This window comes from Alosa sapidissima, chromosome 1, assembly GCF_018492685.1.
Source record: "Alosa sapidissima isolate fAloSap1 chromosome 1, fAloSap1.pri, whole genome shotgun sequence".
Classification (NCBI taxonomy): Eukaryota; Metazoa; Chordata; class Actinopteri; order Clupeiformes; family Clupeidae; genus Alosa; species Alosa sapidissima.
The window spans coordinates 30,683,871-30,709,267 of record NC_055957.1 but is presented as its reverse complement, the minus strand read 5'-3'; the positions used below and the strand labels follow the sequence as shown (position 1 = coordinate 30,709,267).

Genomic DNA, 25,397 nt, shown 5'->3' with positions numbered 1-25,397 from the left:
AAATTAGTCTCTTTCACCTGGTTGTCGTTGAGAAATCGAAGATTTGATTGTGGTTTCTGCAAGCTCTATATGGATTATAGGTCAAAAGTTGAATGAACAAGTAGTCACGTCCTTTCGATTTCTTACAGGTTGGGTCGTTGTTGCCCACAACACACTAGCTTTCTGCTAATGAATGACGTCATTGACACATTTGAAAGACTTTTTAGAACAAATAAGTGACTCAAAAAATATAATACTCAGCGGTTTGTATTTTCTCTGCCCCCTCTTTCGACTGCAACATTCAAATTTCTACACAAAAAATATCCCGAGAAAAGTGGATTTTGAGGGTACAGCTCCATAGACCTCCATTCATTCTGCACTTATTCGTGAGCGCCCTCACATGGAACCAGAACAGGAACTACAACCAGTTCAGAAACCGGAAGTTTCCGGTTCTCCCTATGGGTTCTCCCCCTATTAGACATTAAGCAGTCTGATTCACTGTAATTCTCTGTTCCACCGCGGGTGCGATGGCGCTGTTGTCACTCACAGAATTGATTTCAGGGAAACAGCTCGTGTTAGTGACTGTATTTCTGTTTCAAAGGAGTAAAATTGGGATTATTGTAAGATTTTTTTTGTGTTTTTTTTTTCTTTTTGGTAAGGCACTGCTTCACCTGTAGTCTTATAGAAGCAGCCTTCTCTGAAATATTCTACAGCTTTGCAACAACTTTTTTTCGTGTGTTGCAAATTCACACAACAAATGCAGTCCCACACAGCAGAAGCATTCACAACACGAAAGAGGTTCAATCTTACCGTCAGACAACTGTGACAATCCTAACTGATCAATCACTGCTGGTTAAATATAGCTATTGCTTAGGGTAAACTAATTTAAACAAATCAATAAATAACTATACATCTTTAAGTTGAAATTAAGTTCAACTTACCAAAAAAGACTGGAAACATAAAATGGTCTCAATTAAGTTCTCCGATTGGAAATCTCTGTTGGTGTATTGAATTCTTTTGTTGTGCTGTGTTCATTTGTGTATGTTCTGTGGATTTGTATGTCATGTGCTGTCAAATTGATGCAAGTGTTCTTTTCATTTGGAAGTATTGTGACCTTTTATAGCTACCGTATAATCAGGGATGCAAACAGAGGTATGGTCAAAAAGGAGTGAGATTATCGAAGCCCACGCCCCCGCAGGAAATATCATATAATTACATTATGCCACCACCTCTGCCATCCAGGGCTCACCCTATTCACACAAAAATGTTCTTTATATGAAAATACACTGTCCCAGTTCTTCTTGCACTCCAGCTCTCTACTTCTTCTTCTTCTTTGCTATTGCCAATGTCTCCAGTGCCTTGCGGCTTGCTGCATTTTTCTGCTTTGCCACATGTCTCGGCCATTCCTGCTTTTCTTCTGCTTGAGCAGTGGTCTTGGCCCTCTCAGCACTTCCGCAGGAAGCTCTACTACCATAGTCTGCCTGCCTCTTCTTCTTTTCCTCAATTCTTTTCCCTCTGAGGGATTTATCCTTCTTCCCTGCAGCCCTGATGTTGCGGCAAACAGTTTTATCCACTGGCCCAAGTTTGACATCTTCCCTCTTGAACATAGTGATGCCGGTCCTCCCCCTTGATCGAAGAGTGTATTTTACAGTTTGCACTGCATTGAAGGTGGCTATCCTCATGTTGGCACTTTTTTTGTGAATCACATCACCCATAAGGCTGAAAGAAGCCTCTACTAGAGGCCCATGGAAGATGGAGAGGGCACCTCTGACGACCTGTGTGAGGGCAGGATACTTCTCCAGCCTGAAGACATGGGCCCACCACTTCACAATATCATCTCCATCTTGATAGTTCGGCAGGTTGGGGTCCACATTGTACCGCAAGATGTCCAGGCTGGGGTCACATTCTGTGGGCACCAAGTGCTTTAAGATATTGGCCAACTCCTTCAGCTGGGTAACAGCCTGTGAATGGCCCCTCACCACAGGATCAATTGAGGACAAGGCCTGCAGGGTTTTGCTCTTGAGGGGTAGTTTGACCTGCATGTATTTCCCACATGTAATGTATGCCTTGGAAACATTTTCAATGAAAGCCAAGATTTCCTGCAACACATAGCATACAAAACACACATTTATATTGCCAATTTCATTGCTACAATACAATAATATTTCAGAATTAGACACTAGATGTACATTTTCAAATTACAATATTTTTATTTGTCCAATATGATGAATTTTCATGATTACACTTTTGCATTTTTAACCAGTAGATAGCAGCATGTCCCAGAAGATTATTCAAAAATAAAGTGAAGTTATTTAAAATACTAACTGGATGCTTTGGGTGGGCTGCAACCATGTCTTCTGCCACTTTCCCAAGGTAAATCTGCGAGTGAAATTTTTTTGGGCCAAATCCAATTCCAGCAATTTGATTGGTGACATCTTAAGGTGCTCAGGCTTTATGAAACAGGCCAAAAAGTTGACAAACACCTCAAGCTGCTTGTCATGCAGCTTGTGCACCAGAGTCTTGCTTCCCTTTAATGAACATTAAAAAAGCATTTTAGAACACACTGAACTTGCTGCTGTTTTTCTATAAATATCAGAAACCTCTTTATGTTGATTTCTTGCATTAAACTGTATAGGAAAATACTTACTTGGAAGACTATCACATACTCTTTCAAAATTGGGAGAACACCCAGGTAGACACTAAGATGCAAGTCCACTTTTCGACTTTCTACCCAAATCTTCTGACAAATTCGGGCCTTCCGATCCTTCCCCTGACCAGTCATTGCTTCAACAATAATGTATAGATAACAGAACATACAGATTTAAAGTCTGTGCAACATACCAATGGTATGGTTTCAATGTGGTACAGATTATAACAGTAATAGCAGTAATAGTAATACTTGTGCTTGTACTGATACAGCAGCTATAGATGTTCTCTCACATGCAGATAAGACTCATAGCCTAAATCATTTTACTGCAACAGAGCACTAGAATTTGTGGTAGCATTTTTGCTCCTTTGACATGGTTACATCACATACATGCACACATACATCCATTAGGTACAAACATACCCTTCTTGCAGAGATCCTTGTGAATGAATTCAATCCTCCTTTGAGCCTGGTCACTCAATTCATACTCTCTGTACGTCTTGCAGAACCTCCTTGTACACTTCTTGGTCCTGCGTCTTCATGAAACCATAGTAAAGTATCCTTAGTGCTGGGAGCATTCTTTTGGTCCCAAGTCCAACATCATATGCTGACAGCCAGCGATGTGAGATAAATCTTGGGGGATTTGTGAAAGGTACATCCAAGAACTCGCAAATCATCTTCAAGTAATCCAACTGCAAGTTAAGAAATATCATCTTCAACTAATAGCAAAACCAAAACAATTAATAATCCAGTTAGACTCAACACATTTTTTTAACAAGAAAGAAAGAAAGAAAGAAATGCATGTCCAGATACCTGATCTGATGCCCACTGATGATCTGTATGGATGTCTGTGAAGAGGGCCTCCAAGAAGTTCGAGAATGGAGCAGTGAATGTCTTTGCCACATTGTGGACATGATGACATGAGTCCCCATCCACATCCAGAAGAGTGGGGCAGTGATTTTGGCGTATCCTTGTCTCTAGTCCTGATTTGCTTCCACGCATCACATTACATGAGTCAAGCATTTTGTTGATAAGGTTTGACCAGGGATTGTTATTTTCCTGGAAAAAAATCACATATAACCCTCTCCAAATTCGCTGCATTGACTTTTATGACTTCAAGAGAACCCAGGTGTTCTACAACAACCTCATTTAGTTCTGGGTTAAAATAGCTGACAAGCATGGAAAGGACCTTCTTATAGCTATTAGATGTACTCTCATCAATGTTCAGAGAGAATGGGTAGGCACGCAGATTGGCAAAGGTTTTCTCAGAGAATGATTGGCCCAAACCATAAATCATTTTATAAGAAGCTGCAGTACGGGATAGCTTCAACTGGGTTAGTGCTGCCTTGTCTGCAGCTAGGCTTTGGCTAAGCTCAACCAACACAGGTGCGATTTTGAGGGGGAGAGAATGCTCAGTAATAACTGCCAGGACCATTGCCTATAGAGAAAAAATATAAAATGCATTAATTACTCAATTAGTTTTCATTTTCAAGTCATTTTGTTCATCTATATCCATTTGCAGTAACCTACTGACATTTTCAGAGGTGATGCAATTATAACATAGTTTACATAGAAAGTTACCATCTCTTCATTTGCTTTCAGAGTGTCCTGTCCTCATCATGTCCAGTAAACTTCTTGTTAATTTTGTTTACCCATAACTAGTCTTCAACACACACATGCACACACTCACCTCAGCATTGGCAATACGATTACACATTGGAATTGGGAGCTCTACACTTTCCCTTATTCTGTCTGCTGGGGCCTGATTTTGGCTGGTAGCTGGCTTGTCTTGACAGAGGAGCTGGGCCACACTTTGGGTAGATATGATGGTAGCCACTCTCTCTGTGTGTATAGCACTCTGGCAGTGATTCAACAGAGCATGCACTCCCTTGTTAGCATAATTAATCTCTAATGCAGAAAGTACATTTGGCATGCCCCTTTTTTTCAATTTCTTTGAAAAAGTCTGACATTTTGAATTTGTGTTTGGCTGTCTTGACCTCAATCTCCGTTTCAACCTGTAACCAAGACCAGTTCCACTTTGTTTTACAGCCCTCATCCACTTTCTTAACTGTTAGTGCCTCGCTCTCATCAAATTCTCTCATTCTGCAAATGAAAAGTTGCATATTAGCCATGGTTACCTAGACCTGACAGTAACAGAGTGCAAAATAGTTCACTTCACTCTGCCCCCTTTCTCAATGCGCCCCAAAATAACGTTTTTCTGCACGAAAATGTACAGTTAAAATGTATAAGCCCACACATCAGTTTCTCGCCCGTATGTGGTAGGTGTCATTGAAAATACGTCAGTTCGTCACTTGTCACTTCGGGTTGCATTTGCGAAAAAACCTAGACCAGCGGCTCATTAGGCTACTAGACGTCAACAAGCTGCTAGCCTAAAACTAGCACAAGTAACGTTACGTTACCATTAGGCTACACATTGGAATTCACCCCTTGCAGACACGTGACTTAAGTGGTGTTGTTAGATGAAATGGGTCATGATCGCAAATGTTAAGTTATTAAAACTGGTGGTAACAGCAAGGGGAGATAACGTTACGTTAGGCTACTGTAATTAACATTATGGTAAATGAACACCCATAAGTATTTCTGGACTAAAATATTGCAAAGCGATTTGGTTACTTTATTTGTCTTGCTTTTATCAGTTGTAACGTAGTCAAAACGTTAAGAATGTCATATCAGAACATGAAATAATAACTACTGCCACACGTAGAAGCTAGCTATTCTAGCTAACGTTTATCGTAGCTCATAGTGCTAGGGCTAATGTAACTCGTCAGTTTGTACGTTGCCCAGCGAATAAACTTACTTGTTACATGTCTTAAGTTAAAGAATGGAAAGAAATAGGAAATTAAAAAAAAACTTGAACGGTATTATCTGTTTACATTCAGATCTTGCCAAAGACTTTGCCTAAGTGCTATCTGCCGTCCTGTTCAGAGTCTATGGTTGCTATAGCAACCGCTGCTGTGCTTCATACACTGAGGAGATAAGCATGCAATTGTGGTTGAAATACTCCCGAAACACAAAGAAAACAAACCAAAATATATCTATGCTAGAACATGGGATGTTGTATTCCAAACAGTAAGCCAACAGTCGTGGAAGGGCATTACTACGGTTAAATCTCACTATAATCTCCTAGCTGTGCGATATGTCCCATTACAACCCATTGATTTGATTCGTGTTCTTGCCGTCCACTAGGCTATTTTGCTGTGGCGCGAACAAAACGTGACGTCACTTGCAAGGGGTGAATAGGGGTAGAGTTGGATATAACGTTAGGCTGCTACTAAAATATTACAGGACAAAATACTGCTAGTCTGTTCGGAATACTACTAAACTGACTGACGCAACAAACAAGGTTAAAAAAAAAAATCCAACTATTTTTGCTAGTCATGTCAAATGTAGCGCCAGAGAGGGTTAAAGCGGAGCGAGAGGCGCAAACGTTCGACAATTTCCGCGTTCGATTATTGCAAGGGGGAGGGGGGAAAATCCCCCTTTATGCAGACCAGAGTAAACCCTCGCTGCACTAATGTCAATGGAGACTTGTGGAATTTTACCAATAAACTGGTCATTAAGTCTTTCTGGATTTGTTGAGGGTTTTTTGGAAATTTTTGTCATAATCTGTAAGTGTTTGGGATCATTTCAAGCCTAAAAGTGTATTTTTTTAGCGTTCGGATTCGTAATAAAATAACTTAATATCAGACCATGCTGCTGCCAGTTACTGTCCGGTTGTTAGCATGCTAGCTAGCCTCTTAGCTAAGGTAACATTTTAAACGGAGAAGTGTAATTTCTTTGAAATGACAACTAGCTGAATAACATGACTGACATTAGTTAAAGTGGATAGTTTATACTCAAGTGAATTTGCAACAGTATTGTAACGTTCTGTGCCAATGAAGAGACCGTTTATCATAACCGGGTTTAATGTTGACTGTTGTCGGCCACAGTCACGCCACAAGAACAAGTTTTACACTCACGTATAGGAGCCCAACTCACACACCTCATCGTAATTTTCCTTTCTCTTTTCCCCCCCAAAACTACACACATTACCCCCGGAAGGGGGCGGTACCCCAACCCTGGCCCAGGTAACAGAGCCTATCATAACCATACACACATTAGAAACTTAGACCACTACTTTTAGGAACTTAAGACACGCTACATTACCCCCCCCCCTTCTTAAGTCCTCGTCCCTGAGGACAAAGTCTTTAAGCCTCAGCGGCGTCCGCCGCCTCCTTCTCGGTCGGCCCACGGGCGTCGTATCCTTCTGTTGCCCCCCCGTGTGTCCTAGGTCAGGTGGCTTCAAAGCCGCAGGTGGCAAACTGAATGCACTTGCAGTGTCCCCCGGGCTACCTGCAACGACTTCCCGGTTAGGCGATGCCACGACAGGCATCCAAGGTGTTTCCTCACCTCCACCAGCTGTCTGAGGGGAGGCGATGCCCAGGTAAGGTGCCAGCCTGTCCCGGTGTAACGCCACCCGGCGCCCCCTCCCAGGCATCTGCACCCGGTAGACGACCTCTCCAAGCCGCTCCAGGACCAGACACGGTCCCACCCAGTGGCTATCCAGCTTGGGGCACCTGCCTTTCTTCCGCTTAGGAGTGTAGGTCCACACCAGCTCCCCAGCCACAAAGTGTCGCCCCTTGGCACGGATATCATAATTCCTCTTTTGTCGCACCCCCGCACTATGCATTTGCCTCCGGGCATAAGCATGTGCAGAGTCTAAGCGGTCCTGCAGTCGCCTGGCGTAGTTTGGGCCCGCAGGGACCTGCGGCGCATCCGGGGGCCGTCCAAAGGCCAGCTCTGCTGGTGTTCTCAGCTCTCTGCCCAACAGTCCGGTTAAATCTTTCCACTAATCCATCACTCTGGGGGTGGAGTGGTGTTGTACGGGTCTTTGTGATGCCCAGACGTGTACACATAGTGGCAAAAATTTTAGATTCAAAATTTCTCCCCTGATCGCTATGGATTGACTCTGGGACCCCCAGCCTACTGATTATTCCCTCCACTAGGGCATTAACGATGGTCTCGGCCTCCTGGTCTTTAATGGCATAGGCCTCAGGCCATTTAGTGAAATAATCCACAGTAGCGAGTATGTAGCGATTACCTCTGTCTGTGAGTGGGAGAGGCCCCAGAACATCTACCCCCAGCCGCTGCATGGGCTCCCCCACTGGAAACTGCTGCAGCTGAGCCCTGGACTGGCCCTGTGGTCCTTTGCGAGCCGTGCAGAGATCACAGCACCGACAAAAGTCCTCAACGTCTCTCCTCAGCCGCCCCCAATAGAAAGCTTGACGCACTCGCCGGAGTGTCTTGGTCACCCCAAAGTGACCGGAGCCTGCAGAGCCATGCATGGCTTTGAGAACAGCCCCCTGCATCCCTTTGGGTACCACTGTTTGCCACTTTTTCTCTCCCGACGCTGGTTCCAACCATGCTCGCTGGAGGACCCCATCAACCAGCTGCAAAGAATTAAATTTAGCCCACAGCCCTTTTGTCCATGGGGAGAGAGCTGCCACCTCCTCCCAGGGCGGCCGCTGCCGTGCCTCCACCCACAGCATCACTGGCTGCAGGTCCGGGTCTTGTTGCTGTTCGGCGGCCCAGACAGCATTGTCCACGACCAGCAGCTCTCTACAAGCCATGACAGTCTCTTCACACCCCTCTCTGTCCCGCTTGTCCGCCCCTAGAACCAGCTGCTGTTCTCTGGCCTCTCTGCGGTCACAATACCGGCAGTCGTCTTCACTGCAGGGTCGACGGGACAGTGCGTCAGCATTGCCATGCCGTTCTCCAGCACGGTGAATCACGCTGAACTCGTAGCCTTGCAGCTCCTCCAGCCAACGAGCCAGCTGCCCCTCAGGCTCTCTGAATGTCATCAGCCACTGCAGTGAGGCATGATCAGTGCGTATGGTGAAGGGGCGGCCACACAGGTAGTACTTAAAATGTCGTGTGGCAAAGACAACAGCCAGCAACTCCCTACGTGTGACGCAATACCGCCGCTCAGCTTTATTCAGGGCTTTGCTGTAGTAGGCCACAACCCTCTCTCCTTCCGGCCATGCCTGTGATAGGACTGCCCCCACCCCCTCACCGCTTGCATCTGTGTCCAGGACGAAAGGCACTTCGGGGTCAGGGGCTGCCAGGATAGGTGCGCTTGACAGAGCCTCTTGGAGGGTGTTGAATGCGATTTTACAGTCCTCTGCCCAAACAAAGGGCTGGTCTTTCTGCAGTAGCCTGTACAGGGGGGCAGCAATGCCCGAATATCCCCGCACAAATTTCCTGTAATAGGAAGCTAAACCTAAAAAACTTTTTAGTCCCCTCTGGTCTGTTGGGGTGGGCCACTCACGTATGGAACGCACCTTCTCTTCCACTGTGCCGATACCCTCGCTGCCTATTCGGTGCCCCAGGAAGGTCAGCTCTCTGCACAGCAGCTTGCATTTGTCAGGGTGTAACTTCAGTCCCGCCCCCTTGATCCTTTCCATAACTTTGCACAGTGCTGCCATAGCCAAATCAAATGAGCTGCCATGGGCTAGAATGTCATCTAAAAACACCAGGCACTCTGTGTGTGGAACCCCAGCTAACACCCTCTCCATTAAGCGTTCAAATGTGGCAGGCGCATTACACAGTCCAAAGCAGAGCACTTTAAACTGCCACAGCCCCTTTCCTGTGCAGAATGCGGTCTTGGGCCGGGCCTCTTCGGCCAGGGGGACCTGCCAGTAGCCGCTCCTCAAGTCCAAGGACGAGAACCATGAAGAGCCGGCTACTAGGTCCAGACATTCATCTACGCGTGGGAGGGGGTAGGAGTCTTTTTTGGTGACATCATTAAGCCTCCTATAATCCACACAGAAGCGCCACTCACCTCCTTTTTTCGGCACCATCACGACTGGTGATGCCCAGGGGCTCTCAGAGGGCTCTATTATGCCGGCTCGCTGCATTTTCTCCAAAGCCTGCTCCGCTGCGTCTTGACGGCCCAGGGGGAGGCGACGTGGGCGCTGCCGTATAGGCACAGCATCACCCGTGTCAATTGTGTGCTGTACGAGAGAGGTCTGTCCCAGCTCATCCTCGTCACATGAAAAGCAGTCACGGAACTCTATCAGCAGCTGCCATAGTCGCTCCTGCTGTTCAGAATCCAAGTCTCCGGCACTCCTTTGCCAGACCTCGCGCAGAGCTGTCATCCTTTTCGCTTCGCTCTTATGCAGACTCTCACAGCCCTCCGCTGCAGATGGCGTCAGCCCGACAGGAGAGTCCAGGCTACGTGTGGCTGGCTTAGGGCATAGCCGAGGCTCCGACAGGTACGAACTGGCCACCCTTGTCTGTTTGCCTTCCCCCACACAGCACCTGTGAGGCCCGGCTGTGTGTGTAGCTGCGTGCTGGGAATCCAGCGGTCTCATATGCACCACCTGCCCATCACTAAAGCTCAGTGTGGCTTTCCCCAGGTCTAACTGACAGCCCTGCTCCCGCAAAAAGTCCAAGCCTAAAATACAGGCATCTTGTACTTCCGCTACCCACACAGTGTGTCTCATTTTCTGTCCCCCCACAGTCAATATCAGCTGCCCTCTCCCTTTCATTGGTGCTAGCTCACCAGTTACTGTGCGGAGCTGAACTGCTGTGTCCTCCAGCTGTGTACCCACTGGCACCACCTCTGGCCGGACCACTGTGACTGTAGACCCCGTGTCCACTAGGGCGGTGCATGAAACACCCTCGATGCAAATGGGAATGTGGCAAAAGTCTGATATGGAAGTCCTTCCCACCACAACCACATTCTGCCCCCGGCCCATGTTGTACTGAGAGGCCCTGCTGGCCTCCACCAGTGATGAACGGGACTTTAGGGTGGGGGCACGCAGCGTCCCGCCTACTGCGTCCCCTTGCCGTTTCCCGGAGCTTTAATCAAGGCAGGGCAATTCCTCACCAGGTGTCCAGCTTGGCCACACCCCCAGCAGAGGCACGGCTGTTGTTGTGGCCGCACCAGGGCTTGTGTTTGTTGACGCCTGGCAGGAGGCATAGCCAGCCCCCTGATCATCTCGGTCACCTCATCCACCCACAGTGGCCGCTCCGACATTGTCTCTCCTACTGTCCTGACCATTGGAGAGGCCTCGTGCTGTGCGGCGCCCATGACCATCTCCCTCTCCAGCGCGTACTCCAGTGCGTCAGTCAGGGTTTGGGGGCGAGCCAGCTGAGTGTGAACTCGCAGATCAGATGGAGAGAGTGCCCTGATGAACTGATCACGTGCAAGCTCCGTTTGCACTGGTGTGGGCATATGCGCATATGCTCGCCGTGCCAGTCCTTCGATGTCGTTCGCCAACGCACGCAGGGGTTCCCCAGCTCGTCTCTGACGTCCATGCAGCTCTGAGCGCAGCAGCTCCGAACGAAAACATTGTCCAAACCGGCGCCCTAGAGCACCAGCCAGGGCTCCATAATTACCCCTTTCACTCGGGTCTAAAAGCAGCAGGCAAGACAGTGCATCATCTGTCAAACAAAGGGCGAGCTGGAGGGCTTTCTGTTCATCTGACCAGCTGTTTGCACAAGCTAAAAGCTCGAACTGAGCATGAAAAGCCTCCCAGTCCGACTTCCCCGCATATTTCGGCGTTTTTATGGCTACCGGCACTTGCTGTCCATGGGCGCCGCCATCATTGTTTACATTTTGTCCCTGCACGTTCCCGGCTGGCAATTTTGCGCGGGCCGTGTAGCTAACTTCAGCGCCAGCAGTCGCTAAGCCAGGACCCCCAGCGGATGTTGGTGGCTGTAACTCACGTTTCATCTCCCCTCCTAGACTGTCCACGGAAAAATGTTGTCCTCCCAGCTCTTGAACAAGATGAGGATATCCGTACTCGTTGCCCTCCTCCTCCTTCTTGACATAAAAACCTCTGCCAAAAGAACGCTCCATCTCCACCAGCAAAAGTGTCCTCCAAACAGTAGTCCGCCAATGCCCGAGCGGTCGACTACGTTATCAGAATCAGACTAAGTTTTCTTCTGACACCAGTTGTAACGTTCTGTGCCAATGAAGAGACCGTTTATCATAACCGGGTTTAATGTTGACTGTTGTCGGCCACAGTCACGCCACAAGAACAAGTTTTACACTCACGTATAGGAGCCCAACTCACACACCTCATCGTAATTTTCCTTTCTCTTTTCCCCCCCAAAACTACACACATTACCCCCGGAAGGGGGCGGTACCCCAACCCTGGCCCAGGTAACAGAGCCTATCATAACCATACACACATTAGAAACTTAGACCACTACTTTTAGGAACTTAAGACACGCTACAGTATATTAAGTTTAAAGGAACCATATGTAAGAAATTAATTTCAATTAATCATAAAATGGCCCTGATATGTCACTAGACATTAAGAAATCATGTTCATTTCAAATACTTATATCGCTGACAACAGTTAAAGTGAAGTTGCAGCCCTCAACTGATGTTGATGTTGTGTTTTGTCATGTCATGTTGTGTTTTGGCCTGATGCCAAAATGCCACCTGATGCCACCCTCCACTTATCTACTAATCACAGTCAGTAGTGTTTCGGCATCCGGGTTGGCAACCTCGAGTCAGGGGGAAGGGGGAGGGGATACACCTCTCTACAGTAATTTGAAAGTGAGTGCAGTACCAGTTTTGGCCACAATCTTACATATGGTTCCTTTAAGCGAAGTCCTTCAACTACTAGTCACTTGTTAGCGCATAGCTGTATTGCCATAGCTACTCCCATCAACTTGTATAGCATTTTAAGCTAGCGTTAGCTAGCTAGCTAGCTCAGTTCACATGACTAATTAAATTATTCATATCATGTCCTAAAGAATGATTCATTGGTATCATACATGATTATAGACAATAATACTGTGAACACAATTATGTTTATCTGTTCTTATTGCTTATTAAGAGAGAAAGTTTATTTAGTGACGTAAGGTGACACTCCCTAGCCTGACGAGCCAGACCCACATTAAAATGTAGGGTCTGGGCACTCACCGTTCGCAGTGCTCAGTCCAATGGGGCGGGATAATGAGTTGTCTTTCAAATTCCCTCTGCACGCAATAGGACAGCGGTAGCGCTATGAGTCCCATGCATTTCCCACCAGTGGAGCTAGTTGGCTAGTTCAAACGTTTGCCAACTTAATAAAAGCTTAACTCGTGTCACACTGTTCGCCAACAGCAACATCCATCTTATTTGTTTTCAAGTAGCAGGGAATTCAAGCCAAACCATTGCAACTCTGCCATCAATCATTATGTTAAGCCCACCTAACGACTCTATACACGATTTCATTGGCCTGATTGAGTTTCGATTTCTGGAGCTCACAAGCCAACGGAGAGTTGCTAGACTAGCCCTGGCAGCAAATGTAATTTGCTGCCGCTAGGGGCGTGTCTAGATTTCTAGGCCACTTATGCAGACCGGAACTGTCCCGTTTTGCTCCCATAGTAACGAATTACGTTACTCTATCTTGCTAGTAATCAAGGATCTTTGGTAGCGCTAGTGTGCTACCTAGCACTAACCTGGCAGTTATTGTAAAGACTGTAATGACACATTAGGACAACCTAAACATTACACAATGCAAATGGTAGAAATTATGTAATTAGAAGACGTCAAATATGGTTAACCTTACCTTTCTTGCAAAAAAGACCAGGCGCGACACAAAATTACTGGATCCCGGACTGATGGATGTAACATTAAATCCTTGCAGTGAGTGCAGCCCCGTAGCAGTCAGATAATGGTCCGCAGGCGCAGCCAATGGGATTTTTACGTGCGCAGCTTTTTGATTTAGTGTTGTCTTACACTTCCTATGTTTCATGGACTGTAACGGTAGGCTATGTGTTTATTTAGTCATTTTAATACAGAATTAACTTTGATGAAATTATAATCAGACACTTCAACCCCCCCCCCCCCCCCCCCCCCAAAAAAAAAACTCATTGGATCTGCACGATTCACACAAGTCCCCCAGACAGCCGTGAAAAAGGCGGCATCCGCCAAAAGGCGGGCCGTTTGCATCCCTGATAATAATATATTGTAACAATCTTGCAAAGTTGTCTCAGAATGGTTTTATTGGTTACGCACCAAAACACACGAACGTCATTACACAGGCAAAACAAAGGAGGTCAATTAAACAAGCACGATACACAAACAGTACCCTGGAAATCCAGAGTTCTCGCGAGAGCACAATTTGAATTGTGCCCGCAAGATACTCTGGCCACGAGCAATGATCCAAATTTCTCTCGAGCGAGAGGGACCAATCAAATCGGTGTAGGCGGGACATAGGCGAGCTACACTGATGACTGACACTGATGAATTGTTGTGATTGGTCGTAGCGTTATCCAACTGCGTGCAGTGAGAGTTTCAAATGCATGCTTGGTGCCGCCCCTCGAATTGGGCCATTTTCATTACTCGTGGCCAGACCCTTAATCTGAAAGATTCCAGGGTCTGGTTTACCAGGCTACACAAACAGGGTAGTCACATACAATACACGGGGTAAACACATGAGGTACAACATAAAGAAAGACTATGCCAGCTAACACATACATGACAAGGTAAACGCAATTACTCATACTAAAACCAACATCAACATTACACACACACACATACACTGTACAGCATTATGGGAGTTCAGTCATGAACCAGCTAGGCTCAGTTCACTACACAGCCCCCCCGAGACTTAGTCTATGTCCCTTTGACTCAAGTCTTACCCTACGTCAGTCCATGAGCCTGGCTGGGACGCGACGCTGGCGTTGTGGGCGCCCCGCTGTCGCGGCGGTGACTTCCGGGGACGGCTGCACGGTGACCGGTAGCTGGCGGGCGGTGGCTCTCTTGATGGCGCGGCGCTGGCGAGCGTTGAGTCTCTCGCTGGCGTGCTGCTGGCGAGCGTTGACCCTCTCATTGGCGCGACGCTGGCGAGCGTTGAAAACAGCGACTCTCTCTCTCTCTGCCAGCGGTGATGCAGCCTGTAGCCGACGAGCGGGCTCCGGTTGAGCCGTGGCCAGGCTCCTCTCCTCCCTCCGGTGGCAGTGCTGGCACTGGTCTGCTGCACACGGACACCTGGACAGGGCGTCCGCGTTGCCGTGAAGGCGACCCGCCCGGTGTCAAAGTCCCGGATGAAACGCCGGTAATATGACGCCAGGCCCAGGAAGCTCCGCAGCTCAGCACCATCGCATGTCTCACCGTCTCCACCTTAGCTGGGTCGGTGGCCACTCCGGCGTGCACCCCACGACATGGCCCAGGAATCCGGTTTGCCTCCGGAACAGGTGGCACTTTTTCGGGTGCAGTTTGAGCCCAGCACCCCATATGGCGTCGAACACCTTTTCCAGATGTCCTATGGCACCGGTGAAGTCTGTTGCATGACACAGGATGTCGTCCAGGTAAACCACGCAGCATGTTCGTGGAATGCCCGCCAGGCTCAAAGTTCGCTGGCCCGTTGCATAGGCCGAATGGAAGTACCCGGAACTGCCACAGCCCTTGCCCGATGGTAAACGCTGTCTTCGGCCGAGCTTCCGGGGCTAGCTCAATCTGCCAGTAGCCACTGCGTAAGTCCAGCGAGCTAAACCAGCAGGAGCCGGCAATGCTTTCCAGCGCATCGTCAATGCGGGGGAGTGGGTAGGAGTCTTTCCGGGTTACCTGGTTGAGGCGCCTGTAGTCAACACAGAACCGCCACGAGCCGTCCTTCTTCCGGACGAGTACAGCTGGCGCAGCCCAGGGACTACTGCTTGGCTCTATCACTCCTGCCGCGGCCATTTCCTTGATCTTTTCTTCAGCTGCTTGTCGTTTGGCGAACGGTAAGCGATGAAGCTGAAGTCGAATGGGCCGGGCATTTCCGGTGTCGATATCGTGTTGGACCAGGCTCGTTCGGGTGCAGTCCTCATCTCTTGCGGCGAAGATGTCGGTGTACGCTGCTAGTAGTCTCCGCACCTGGCTACCCTGTGCTTCACTCAGCCCCTCACAGCTACGAGTGCAGAGTTCATTTACGGCTTACCTTGTCTCTACAGAGGGCCGCGCTCTCTGAGCGGAGAGTGGTGTTTGCTCAACCCGCTCTCTTGGCTCTTCCCTGGTAGGCGTGAGCTGAGCAGTGGCGGCCTCAGCGAGCGGACCTGGATGAGACCTGTTGTTTTCGCGGGCTTGAGTTTCGCGGGCTTGTGTGGGGAGGGGCAGAGACTCAGCAAGCGGACCTGGATGAGACCTGTTGTTTTCGCGGGCTTGAGTGGGGAGGGGCGGAGTCTGGGATGACGAGTACTCTTTGCGAGTTCGCTTCCTGCGGACTTGTGTGGAGCGAGTTGGAGAGTTCTTCGTCGTGCCAGCTCTCCGCACTTCATGCTCTGTTTTCCCCGCCGTGTGCAACACTACGGGGCGCACAAGCGAGATGGTGGAGCCAGTATCGATCAAGGCGCGACACCCAGTCCCGTCTAGCGTGCAGTCCACATATAGTCCTCTGGTTTGACCGAGCCGGCCCAGCCGTATGCAATCCATAGCCCCTCCCGCCGTGCCACCTTCTTCTAGTAACTGGGGCGCGAGCGTGAGGGGTGCCGGGGCTGGGCAGTACTACGCGATGTGTCCCGGCTCGCCACACCGGTGGCATCCATCTCCGCTGGCCGGCCTCTTCCTCTCCGCTGGCCGTCTTGGCAGGAAACTCATCATCGCCAGGGCATCAGTTGCAGCTTTCTCCTCCCGTCCAGTAGGGGTCGTCATCCCACTTCTGACACCAATGTAACAATCTTGCAAAGTTGTCAGAATGGTTTTATTGGTTACGCACCAAAACACACGAATGTCATTACACAGGCAAAACAAAGGAGGTCAATTAAACAAGCACCAGCTAACACATACATGACAAGGTAAACGCAATTACTCATACTAAAACCAACATTAACATTACACACACACACATACACTGCACAGCATTATGGGAGTTCAGTCATGAACCAGCTAGGCTCAGTTCACTACAATATATTATGATCTGTTCATTTAATTGCAAAGCTTGTACAAGGGGTCTCAATTTAGCATTTTAACTATTGATGATAACACAAAATCAGAGCTACGTCTTTCACAATTTTGTTGTGATAAAGACTGATGTTTAAAAAACAAAAAAACGTTCAATACAAATGAGAATTTACAACTGTCCCCAAGTTTTCATCATGCCCTGTCACATTTATATAAAACACTGTGTGCAAAATGTGCACTGTGCTTTTAAAGTTATGAAAAAAGTATTTTAGCCCAGTAAGCCATTTGACATGGAACTATACTAATCAGATTCGATGATCTATGCTAGGCTGGAGCTAAAACTGGTATCACCAGACTCAGAGAACGGCTGGATGAACTGGAGAAAGGTAGGGAAGGGGAGGTGGAAAATTAGTGTATTTCCCCAAATGAAATATCCCTTTAATGTGGGCCCTTGCAGTCTAGTGGGGTTACATAACCACCCAGTTTCATGTGCCCCACTGTTTAGGTGTCCCAGGAATCGTTGACCAAAAATTCAGAAAGTTGTTGACAGAAAAAAAAAGAAAAAAATCATAATAAAAAAAAATTGACAATATGACCGTTACGCTATGCTATATATGTCATAATAAGTGAGGCTTATTCTTAAGCTTCCAACTTACACACACATGTAAGCCACTTTGCTGTCTGGAAAACTCATAAGCCTGCATTTAATAGGCAGGAAATCATAATAATATGCTCACATTGGTTTCATGATAGACCTTTGCATAGAGCTCACACCACTCTACAGAAGTTTCTTGTTACGTCACAGATGCCACTTGGCTGTTGGTGCATAGAATTATTAAAAATGATGTACCCAAATATTACTGTGGTTACCAGCAGTCAACTGGCCCAAAGTCAAAGTCATCCCTAAAGAGCTGGCTTATACACTATAGATGCACTGTATGAACTGTACTTTCTACTCTTGTTTTATGTTTATATTCCCCATACACTCATATGCACATATTTATACACCTTATGACACATGTCTACACCCGCAAACAATGTTTTGCACACCAAGTCCACCAAGCCTTTTGACCAATAACGTACACAGACATTTTATTTATTTACATACATTCTTTGTACAATAACATCAATAACATCAATAAAGAATTTTAATCAATCAAACATTCCTAGAGATGAACTTCCCACAAAAATGTGTTTGCTGTAACAGCGGAGTTATTTAGCCCAGCGGTCCCCAACAGTAGCCGTACTGCCGTAGCCTACGACATGAGTTTAAAAAAAAATGCATGCAAACTAAACTAAATTTAATTCGCAATAATGTCACGTTTTTACATGGCATAGGCCTATATGCAGTTGTTTGATTGCACGCATGTTTGCATTTTGCAAGGTCTATTTTCTTACGTCTGTCTGTCCCGCCTTCAACACTTTTACATATTGCCTTCAGCGCTGCGCAGCCTCAGGTCAGCTCACTTCACTTGATCAGTTCTTGGCGAACGGTATGTCACACGAAGTTAGCTAAACTGCTAGAATGAGCAACAAAAAACAAGCATCTTTAGCAGGTCACTGGCCAGAGTGTTTGAGTTGAGAGAGCCGCCGCAGAGATTTCTTACAGAAAAAAAGCTGCACATTTTAGTGATGAGGACTGGGTGTCAAAACTCGTTTACCTGTGTGACATATTCGGATTGCTTAATGACCTCAACCGGTCACTCCAGGGGAGAATGACGACTGTCTTTAAACTGGCAGATAAAGTCGCTGCATTTAAAGCCAAGCTTGATTTGTGGGGACGACGAGTGGACCGGGGTGTTTTTGATATGTTCTAAACAGTAGTGGGGGTTTTGGGAGAGACTGAGGCAGGGCCCTTTCTCTCGCAGCTGGTGCGCGATCACCTTGTTGCGCTTTCAAATGAGTTTGAGCGTTACTTCCCATCCTCCAAAGATCCACGGCAAACCAATGAGTGGGTCCATAACCCATTTGTCAATATCCCAAATAGTCCTAACTTGTCAGCGCAGGAGGAAGAGCAGTTGATCGAAATTGCAAATGACGTTGCTACCATTTCCCACCACGAGGCCGGGTTTTCGGCAATGACTGCAACTAAGACCAAATTGCACAATCGACTGAACATTTCAAACACACTGAGGGTGTCACTGTCTTTTCAATCATTCCATAAGCAGGGCTCCCACTGATTATATTCGTAATGCATGTTTAGTTCCCATGTTGTGTTCCCATATTTTGTTAAGCATGTTCACACGTAGGCTATAGATGTAGCTTCAAGTTGTTCAATATTCATAGTTCATATTGTTCAATTTTCACTTCTTCAAGTTCACGTTTTTCACATGTTTAAGAGATCGTTACCTTCACTGTTCATACATAACTGGAGCTAGCTAGTTCTTTTCAAGTAATGCATGCACAACATATATGGAACATGGAACCCCCCCCCCCCCCCCGCCACCGGTCCGTGGAAAAAAAATAGGAATCAAACCGGTCCATGGTACATAAAAGGTTGGGGACCCCTGATTTAGCCTATACCCAGCTTCTAGGGAGACAAGCGCAAAGGGCCATAACCAGCTAAGAACATGCCAAGTTCCATGTATGCTGGAATGTCCCAGGAATCAATAAAAAAAAAATCATTGAAAAAAAAAAAACATTTTGACAAAAAATTATCAGCATACTATACTAAGATTCTTGATTTATATGTGGAAATAATTTCCATATTGTTTAACAAAATGTATCCCATACAGGACAACGTTTTTGGTAGGTCTCCATCGAAAATTTCCCATTTGTTAATGCATGATTTTAAATATCATCTTCAATGAATTAACATGACAGGATATCCTCATATGAAGGACAGATAATGTTTGGTGCTTGACAAAAGTCTTAAGTTGAGTTGTTTGCAGGGGCACAGGACATATTTTCGAAGTGAGGGGGACCAAATTGTGAGGAAAAACACAGATAGTGAAATCAGTGCAAAAAAACATACATCATATTATCACATCACATCAACTAAGGACCAAACGAAACACACAAGAGAGGTAGCTTACCCCCACCTTTAGTATTCCTAGAGAAAGTCCAAGCAGGGTTTGGTTTTTGTTTGGGGGCCCACTTTGTTTGTTTCCAGTTTTCAGAGCCTGCTGCCTACAGAGACCTGTTTTTTTTTTTTTACAGTGTAATAATAATACGAAGCCAACGTGTAAAAGTTGATTTCACTTGAACTTGAAACAATATAAAACCAATAATAAAATGTTAAATTGTGTAATCCTGAATAAGAGACAAACATCACTGATGGCTGTGGGAAATACCTCAGACATCGATATATATATTTTCTACAACCTCGGTTCTATATTTAGAAAAGGATGCTGTGTCAATCACATATGCTGTCATGTGTGGAATAGATGAACAAACGTGTAGACACCCAAATACGTAACATTATGTTCCATACAGGCTTTTGTTTTGGATACACATAAACAGGATAGTTTGCTCTAATAAACAAATGTGTGTTTGGTAAAGATTTCCTACATTTGTTCTGTCGTTTACTTAAAATTTGTCCTGACAGCAACTTGGAGGCTGTCACTCTGCCGCAGTAAAATGAATTACAGCTTCCTCTGAAGACAAGCCGGCATATTAACAATGCCTGGCAGGAAAACCCCAGGCTTTCATAATGCTCCCATTTCCCTGTGCCTGTACGCCTGGCAGACTACCTCCAACGTCACTGATCGGAGCATTCCAACATCAAAGATGAAAGTCCATCACTAATCACTTTATGTTGACGTCCTTAAGTGCTTGGTCTCAAAATAAATTCACCAAAATAATGAGCATTGTTTGTCAGTAAGAACTTCAAATTAATTTAGATGTGATTATTCACCACATGGCTGATTGTAGCTATTGTTAATATATATATATATATATATATATATATCATATAAAAATATTTCACATACAAAACTCATATTTTATCATTTTTATATTTAAAATATAAAAGATGTCTTAATGCATGAAAGTTTAAAGTTGGAAACACGTATGAAGGTTATAGTTTAAACAAAAAATAAACCCATAAAGAATAAGCCATGTGTTCTCTCACTGTCTGGACTCATGCATTTGGGACATGCATGTCCCAAAACTACCAAAACACATGTGGTGCCATGTTGTCAAACAATAGGAAGTCTGCTGGAGGTGAACATGAAAACAATGTGGCAGGACAGTGCAGACCACCCATCTCTGTGGTCCAAGAGGTTATTCAATCATCCAGCAGCAGGGTGGATCAGGAAGATCTCCTGCTGTGGGAGGGGTATGTTGGCATTCATAAACCTTGACACCACAAGATCGGGACTCTACTTTTCAAAGAAGATAGCAAGTCCTAGAAAGCACCAGTATATGAATTATCTCCGATCTGAAAGCACTTTGGCTTTTATTTTACTCATCATAAGATAGAGGTCCATCTGGATCTTAGCCCAGCTTGCAGAGATGTACAACAACAGCTACTCTCAATCTAAGTTTGGCGCGAGTGCCAAGAAAATCCACAAGGCCAGGGGCAAGAGCTGTGGCTACTACATGAAAATTGTCTTCTTTTTCTCCTCCTTGATCCAGACTCTGATCATTGTCAGCCTGGTTCTCTTCCTGGTCTATGGACAGCCAGAGGAATCTGCAGCTGAGAAGAGATTACAAGTGCTTGACCCGATGCACAATGAGCTCATTACGAAATACGGATACCTTCAGGAGGAGACCAGAAATCTTACCCGGAAAATTAACATGACAAATCGGGAAATGGAATACATGCAGAGGAATATCACCATGCTACGAAAATTAGGCAATGACTCTGTTTCCTTCATCAACAGTCTTCGAAATAAATTGGTGAGTAATATCTGATGCTCTTTTATTTATTGCCTGTTTTATTTACTGACATTTAACATGATCCACAACAAACATTAAAGAACCTGCTGATGATATTTTGTTCTGAAGATTTGACAAATTCAATAATTTGAAGGACAAATTTCAAAGCCACTGCACTGTAAAGCTGTTGCACTGACAACACTGTCAATACATCAATACCACTAAAACAACAACTGTAAAGCTGTGCAGAAAAAAATATACTGAGGAAAAGGTTGTCTATAAAGTCTTTGTTAGCACATCACAGTGGTGTGTTAATATGGTCTGAATTTCATATCTTAAATGTTGTAACCTCATGCAGCCCCTGTTTACTTTTTAACCTGCTTTGAATCTCTTTGAACACTCCATTCAGATATGAATGTAAGAAAGTGCATTCTTCAAACATTGTTGCCTACATTATAGAGGGATAAGTCATATAAGGTTCTACTGAATCTGTTTTAATGCCAAAGAATCCAAACCCTTGACTGAGTACAGCTCAGAGATGTTGCTTAATACTTAATGCTTTGTTTTATGCAATATCAGAAACATGTCAGATCTTGCTGATTCTGTTCTCATATAATTCAATTTAGAAGAATACATATGGAACATTTAAGTGATATACTTTTTTACTGTCAGGTCTGTAACATTTGTATATTCTTTGTTATTTGCTGCAGTTTTGTATTTTGTTTTGTAATATACATCTGCACTGTCATTAATTGTGTTGTAACTATTTTTGTATTTGTAATGTTAATTTACCATACAGTTACAATGTCAAATGAGTTCATCGCCACCATGTAACTGCCCAAGAGTGGTACAACCTCCATGCCAATCAAATGGTAAGTACACAAACAAACAACCTTTTAACATCCAATAATATTTTATGTTCATGCTGACCAACACTAATGCTATTTATTTTACTTTTTTTTTAAATATCAGGTCAACTACATGGTCTACAATATGAAAATTCACAGCTGAAAAAATGGCTGGAAATTGTGCAAGGGAATTTTTCAGGGACTTTTCATGTTTTGAAAGATGAACTGGACAGTGCAAACAGGGACAGGGAATCCCTTAGACTAGAGACAATCACACTGCGCCAAGAGAAGGCCACTGCTGAGAGGGAGATTGAACATTTTAAGACAAAGTGTAAGGAGGACTTTATCAAGTCCTTGGACGGAATCCCAGAGATCACCAAGGCATTCCGGGCGAAGATTGGCGCCTTGTTTCCACAACTGATCCCTTTCCACATAACCTGTCCCAAACAGCGTGAGCAGCTGGAGCAGATTCAGTATAACTGTAGCAGCCTATCAGCAGAGGTGGAGAACAAGTTTCAGCCCTACTTGAACAACGTTGGATTAAAAGTTTCTGAAACACTTCACAGAGTGAGTCATCTTGAAGCAAAAAAAATATATCTGGACAGGAACCTGTTTGAATGTAAGCAAAATCTAAGTTCCCTTGCAGAAACAAATTACAAGAATCTTAGAGACACCCGGGAAAGACATGACAAGGCTATGGAACAGGTTCTGCTGGAGCAAAGGAAACTCCGAGGAGCAAAGGAGCTGTTGGACGGAACCTTGAGTCTAAAGGAATCCGAAATCAACATGCTGAAAGAAAAGATAAACGCCTCTCTGGCTAACTGTGGACACAGGGTAGGAGTTATATGACTAGTATTTCACACATATGGATATGTTGAGAAAATGTATATTGATAATAACACATCAAAAAAATTTTCTTTACAGGCACCACCACCAAAACCTTTTCCTGGGAATTCAGCCCCAGGAGGGGGCGGGATGGGAACAGGAGGCATATTACCTGGTAGTGGCAGTACATTTTCAGTTCAACCAGGATCAGGGATAAAACCCACTGCACGAGGGTCTGGTGGACCAGACAGTTCTTTATTTAAAAAGTTTGAATTGGAAAAGTTTGGTCGCAGTGGTGTGAATCAGGTGGGGTCGGGAGGAACTGGGATGGGAAATACAGGGTCAAGTGGCCCGAGCTCGGATAGATTCCCAACAGCAGCAGGGTCAAGTACTCCTGGGTCTGGTAAACCAGCATTAGGTGGAACAGGACCAGGGACTGGATCAGGATCCTCTGGAAATATGGGAACATTTGGAACAGGATCAAGCCACTCTGTGCCCTCTGGTACAGGAGCTGGTAGGACAGGGTCTGGAACCGGGTTAGGCTCCCCAACAGGGGGAGGAATGAACACAGGCTCCTTTGGAACAGGAAATGATAGATCAGGATCGAGTGGGACAGGGTTTGGTTCATCTAGTAGTATGGGGTCAACAGGGGCAGGATTCAACACGGGCTCTTTTGGAACAGGTGCAGGAGCAGGACATAGTGGAACAGGATTTGGTTCCACTAGCAATATGGGGGCTGGTGGAGCAGGGTTTGGTAACACAGGCTCTGCTGGAGCAGGGGGCAGTCGAAGTGCACTTCCTGGAGCAGGGACTGGCACTACAGGGCAGGGCAACACAGGCTTTGGTGGAGCAGGGTCCAGCAGGACCGGGCAGAGTGGGACAGGGTCTGGGGGGACCGGGTTTGGAGGCTTTGGCTCAGCAGGAACAGGCCGAACTGGGTTTAGTCCAAATGGATTTGGACGAACAGGGACCGGTGGCAACACGGGGCTGTACGGAGGTGGCAGCTATGGAACCGCAGGTAAGTCTGACAGCATTTACAATGTTTAAACATATCAACATGTATAATGATGAATACATATAGTCTGAGATAACTGTCATATTCTGTGTTCCCAGATCCTATCTCAAATCACTTGAGAGAGCTCCAGAAGTATTTAAATCCAGAGCGGTATTGAGCTGTGAAGAGAGTTTCATAAAGGACAATTCTACAGGGATGTATGAGTGAAACTGGGGAATCATACCCACATTACTTAGCTCAGAAAAATACAGTGGATTTAATTAAAAGCTGAGGTTCAACAAAAACTGTGGTTATACTTGTTTTGTACTCTGCTTTTAGCCTGTACATTTGCTTTGCAGATTCCAATTTTTATGCATTTTCTTGTGGGAGGTTAAACAAATTCTCTAAGATGTACATAGTCATATAGTATATATTATGTAAAGAATTTTACGGAATAAACAGCATATTCTAAACTAAAAAAATGCATTCTGAACAGTGAATTGTGTGCATGAGATTGTAAAGCACATTTCAATTTCTTGTGATGACACTAAGTGACCACATACCCTTTGTATATTATCTGTTATGCCACAAGAGCTTAAAAATATGTGTCTTTTAATTACTCAGTATGGTGTCATTTATCTGTGGTTACCTGCACATATTAATAAAAAAACTGTTTCACCCTGTCAGTTAATATGTAATTCATGTAAACATATTTAAAAACCCTTGACTTCTCATCACATTCCATCCTCATTTCCTTTAAATTCCTATCAAAGGTAGGGGTGGTTGGTGTTAACATATCTCTGGCACAAATGGAGGTCTTGCAAAAGATATAAAATTAATAATTACTGAGATTAAAAGAATGATTCATTTTAATGTTTCCTTAACTGTCATTTTGTATGAGATTAGTTCATATGATCAATGACTTTCAGTAACGATAAATTCTGAATGTTTGCTATATTCTGAATTATGAATAGTTGTGAATACTTAACTGAATACTGAATTGTGAATATTTACAAACACATTATGTTTGTGGGAGTGATCCATACAGTCAACTGTATCAAACCATTACCTGTAATATAACATGGTGGTGCAATATGCATTTCTTACTGTCCAAAACTCCCACAATGTCAACAAGGTAGCGCAAAACCAAAGGACATTGCTTAATTAAGTACATTTTACAGCATTTCTCTAAACCGCAAAAGAAGGAGGAGGAGGAAGAGAGGGAGGAGAAAATACTATAATAGCTTAATGATGATTTTTGTAATAATCAGCACTCAATTATTATTTTTTTGAATACATGTTACATTAGTTGCATGAAATGGTATTTTCTAAATTAGCATGAGATTCCATCCAATAATAGATTGGCAAAAGACATTGGTTAGAGCCCACAATTGC

At 45.2% G+C, this 25,397-nt stretch overlaps 2 protein-coding genes across 2 annotated transcripts; one reads left to right on the top strand and one right to left on the bottom strand.

Moving 5' to 3' along the window:
• Positions 1-897: 897 nt before the first annotated feature.
• LOC121685345 lies at positions 898-5,063 on the bottom strand. The gene is made up of 6 exons (XM_042065846.1): positions 4,317-5,063; positions 3,440-4,064; positions 3,050-3,318; positions 2,627-2,763; positions 2,305-2,507; positions 898-2,078 (listed from the first exon to the last, which is right to left on the bottom strand). The coding sequence occupies exons 5-6, from the start codon at positions 2,329-2,331 to the stop codon at positions 1,296-1,298; spliced, it is 810 nt and encodes a 269-aa protein (XP_041921780.1). The 5' UTR covers positions 2,332-2,507; positions 2,627-2,763; positions 3,050-3,318; positions 3,440-4,064; positions 4,317-5,063; the 3' UTR covers positions 898-1,295.
• A 15,763-nt stretch (positions 5,064-20,826) lies between these two features.
• Positions 20,827-24,688, top strand: LOC121723272 (keratin, type I cytoskeletal 9-like). Its single transcript, XM_042108831.1, has 5 exons — positions 20,827-21,356; positions 22,135-22,207; positions 22,308-23,017; positions 23,108-24,026; positions 24,122-24,688. The coding sequence occupies exons 1-5, from the start codon at positions 20,970-20,972 to the stop codon at positions 24,178-24,180; spliced, it is 2,148 nt and encodes a 715-aa protein (XP_041964765.1). The 5' UTR covers positions 20,827-20,969; the 3' UTR covers positions 24,181-24,688.
• Positions 24,689-25,397: the final 709 nt, after the last annotated feature.

Bases quoted from the DNA above. Each gene is read 5' to 3' on its own strand.
- LOC121685345 (XM_042065846.1), bottom strand. From the start codon at position 2,331: ATGGTTGCAGCCCACCCAAAGCATCCA. The intron at 2,079-2,304 runs GTTAGTATTTTA...TATGTGTTGCAG, and splicing joins CAGCCCACCCAAAGCATCCA to GAAATCTTGGCTTTCATTGA.
- LOC121723272 (XM_042108831.1), top strand. From the start codon at position 20,970: ATGTACAACAACAGCTACTCTCAATCTAAGTTTGGCGCGAGTGCCAAG. The intron at 22,208-22,307 runs GTAAGTACACAA...TTTAAATATCAG, and splicing joins ACCTCCATGCCAATCAAATG to GTCAACTACATGGTCTACAA. The intron at 24,027-24,121 runs GTAAGTCTGACA...CTGTGTTCCCAG, and splicing joins TGGCAGCTATGGAACCGCAG to ATCCTATCTCAAATCACTTG.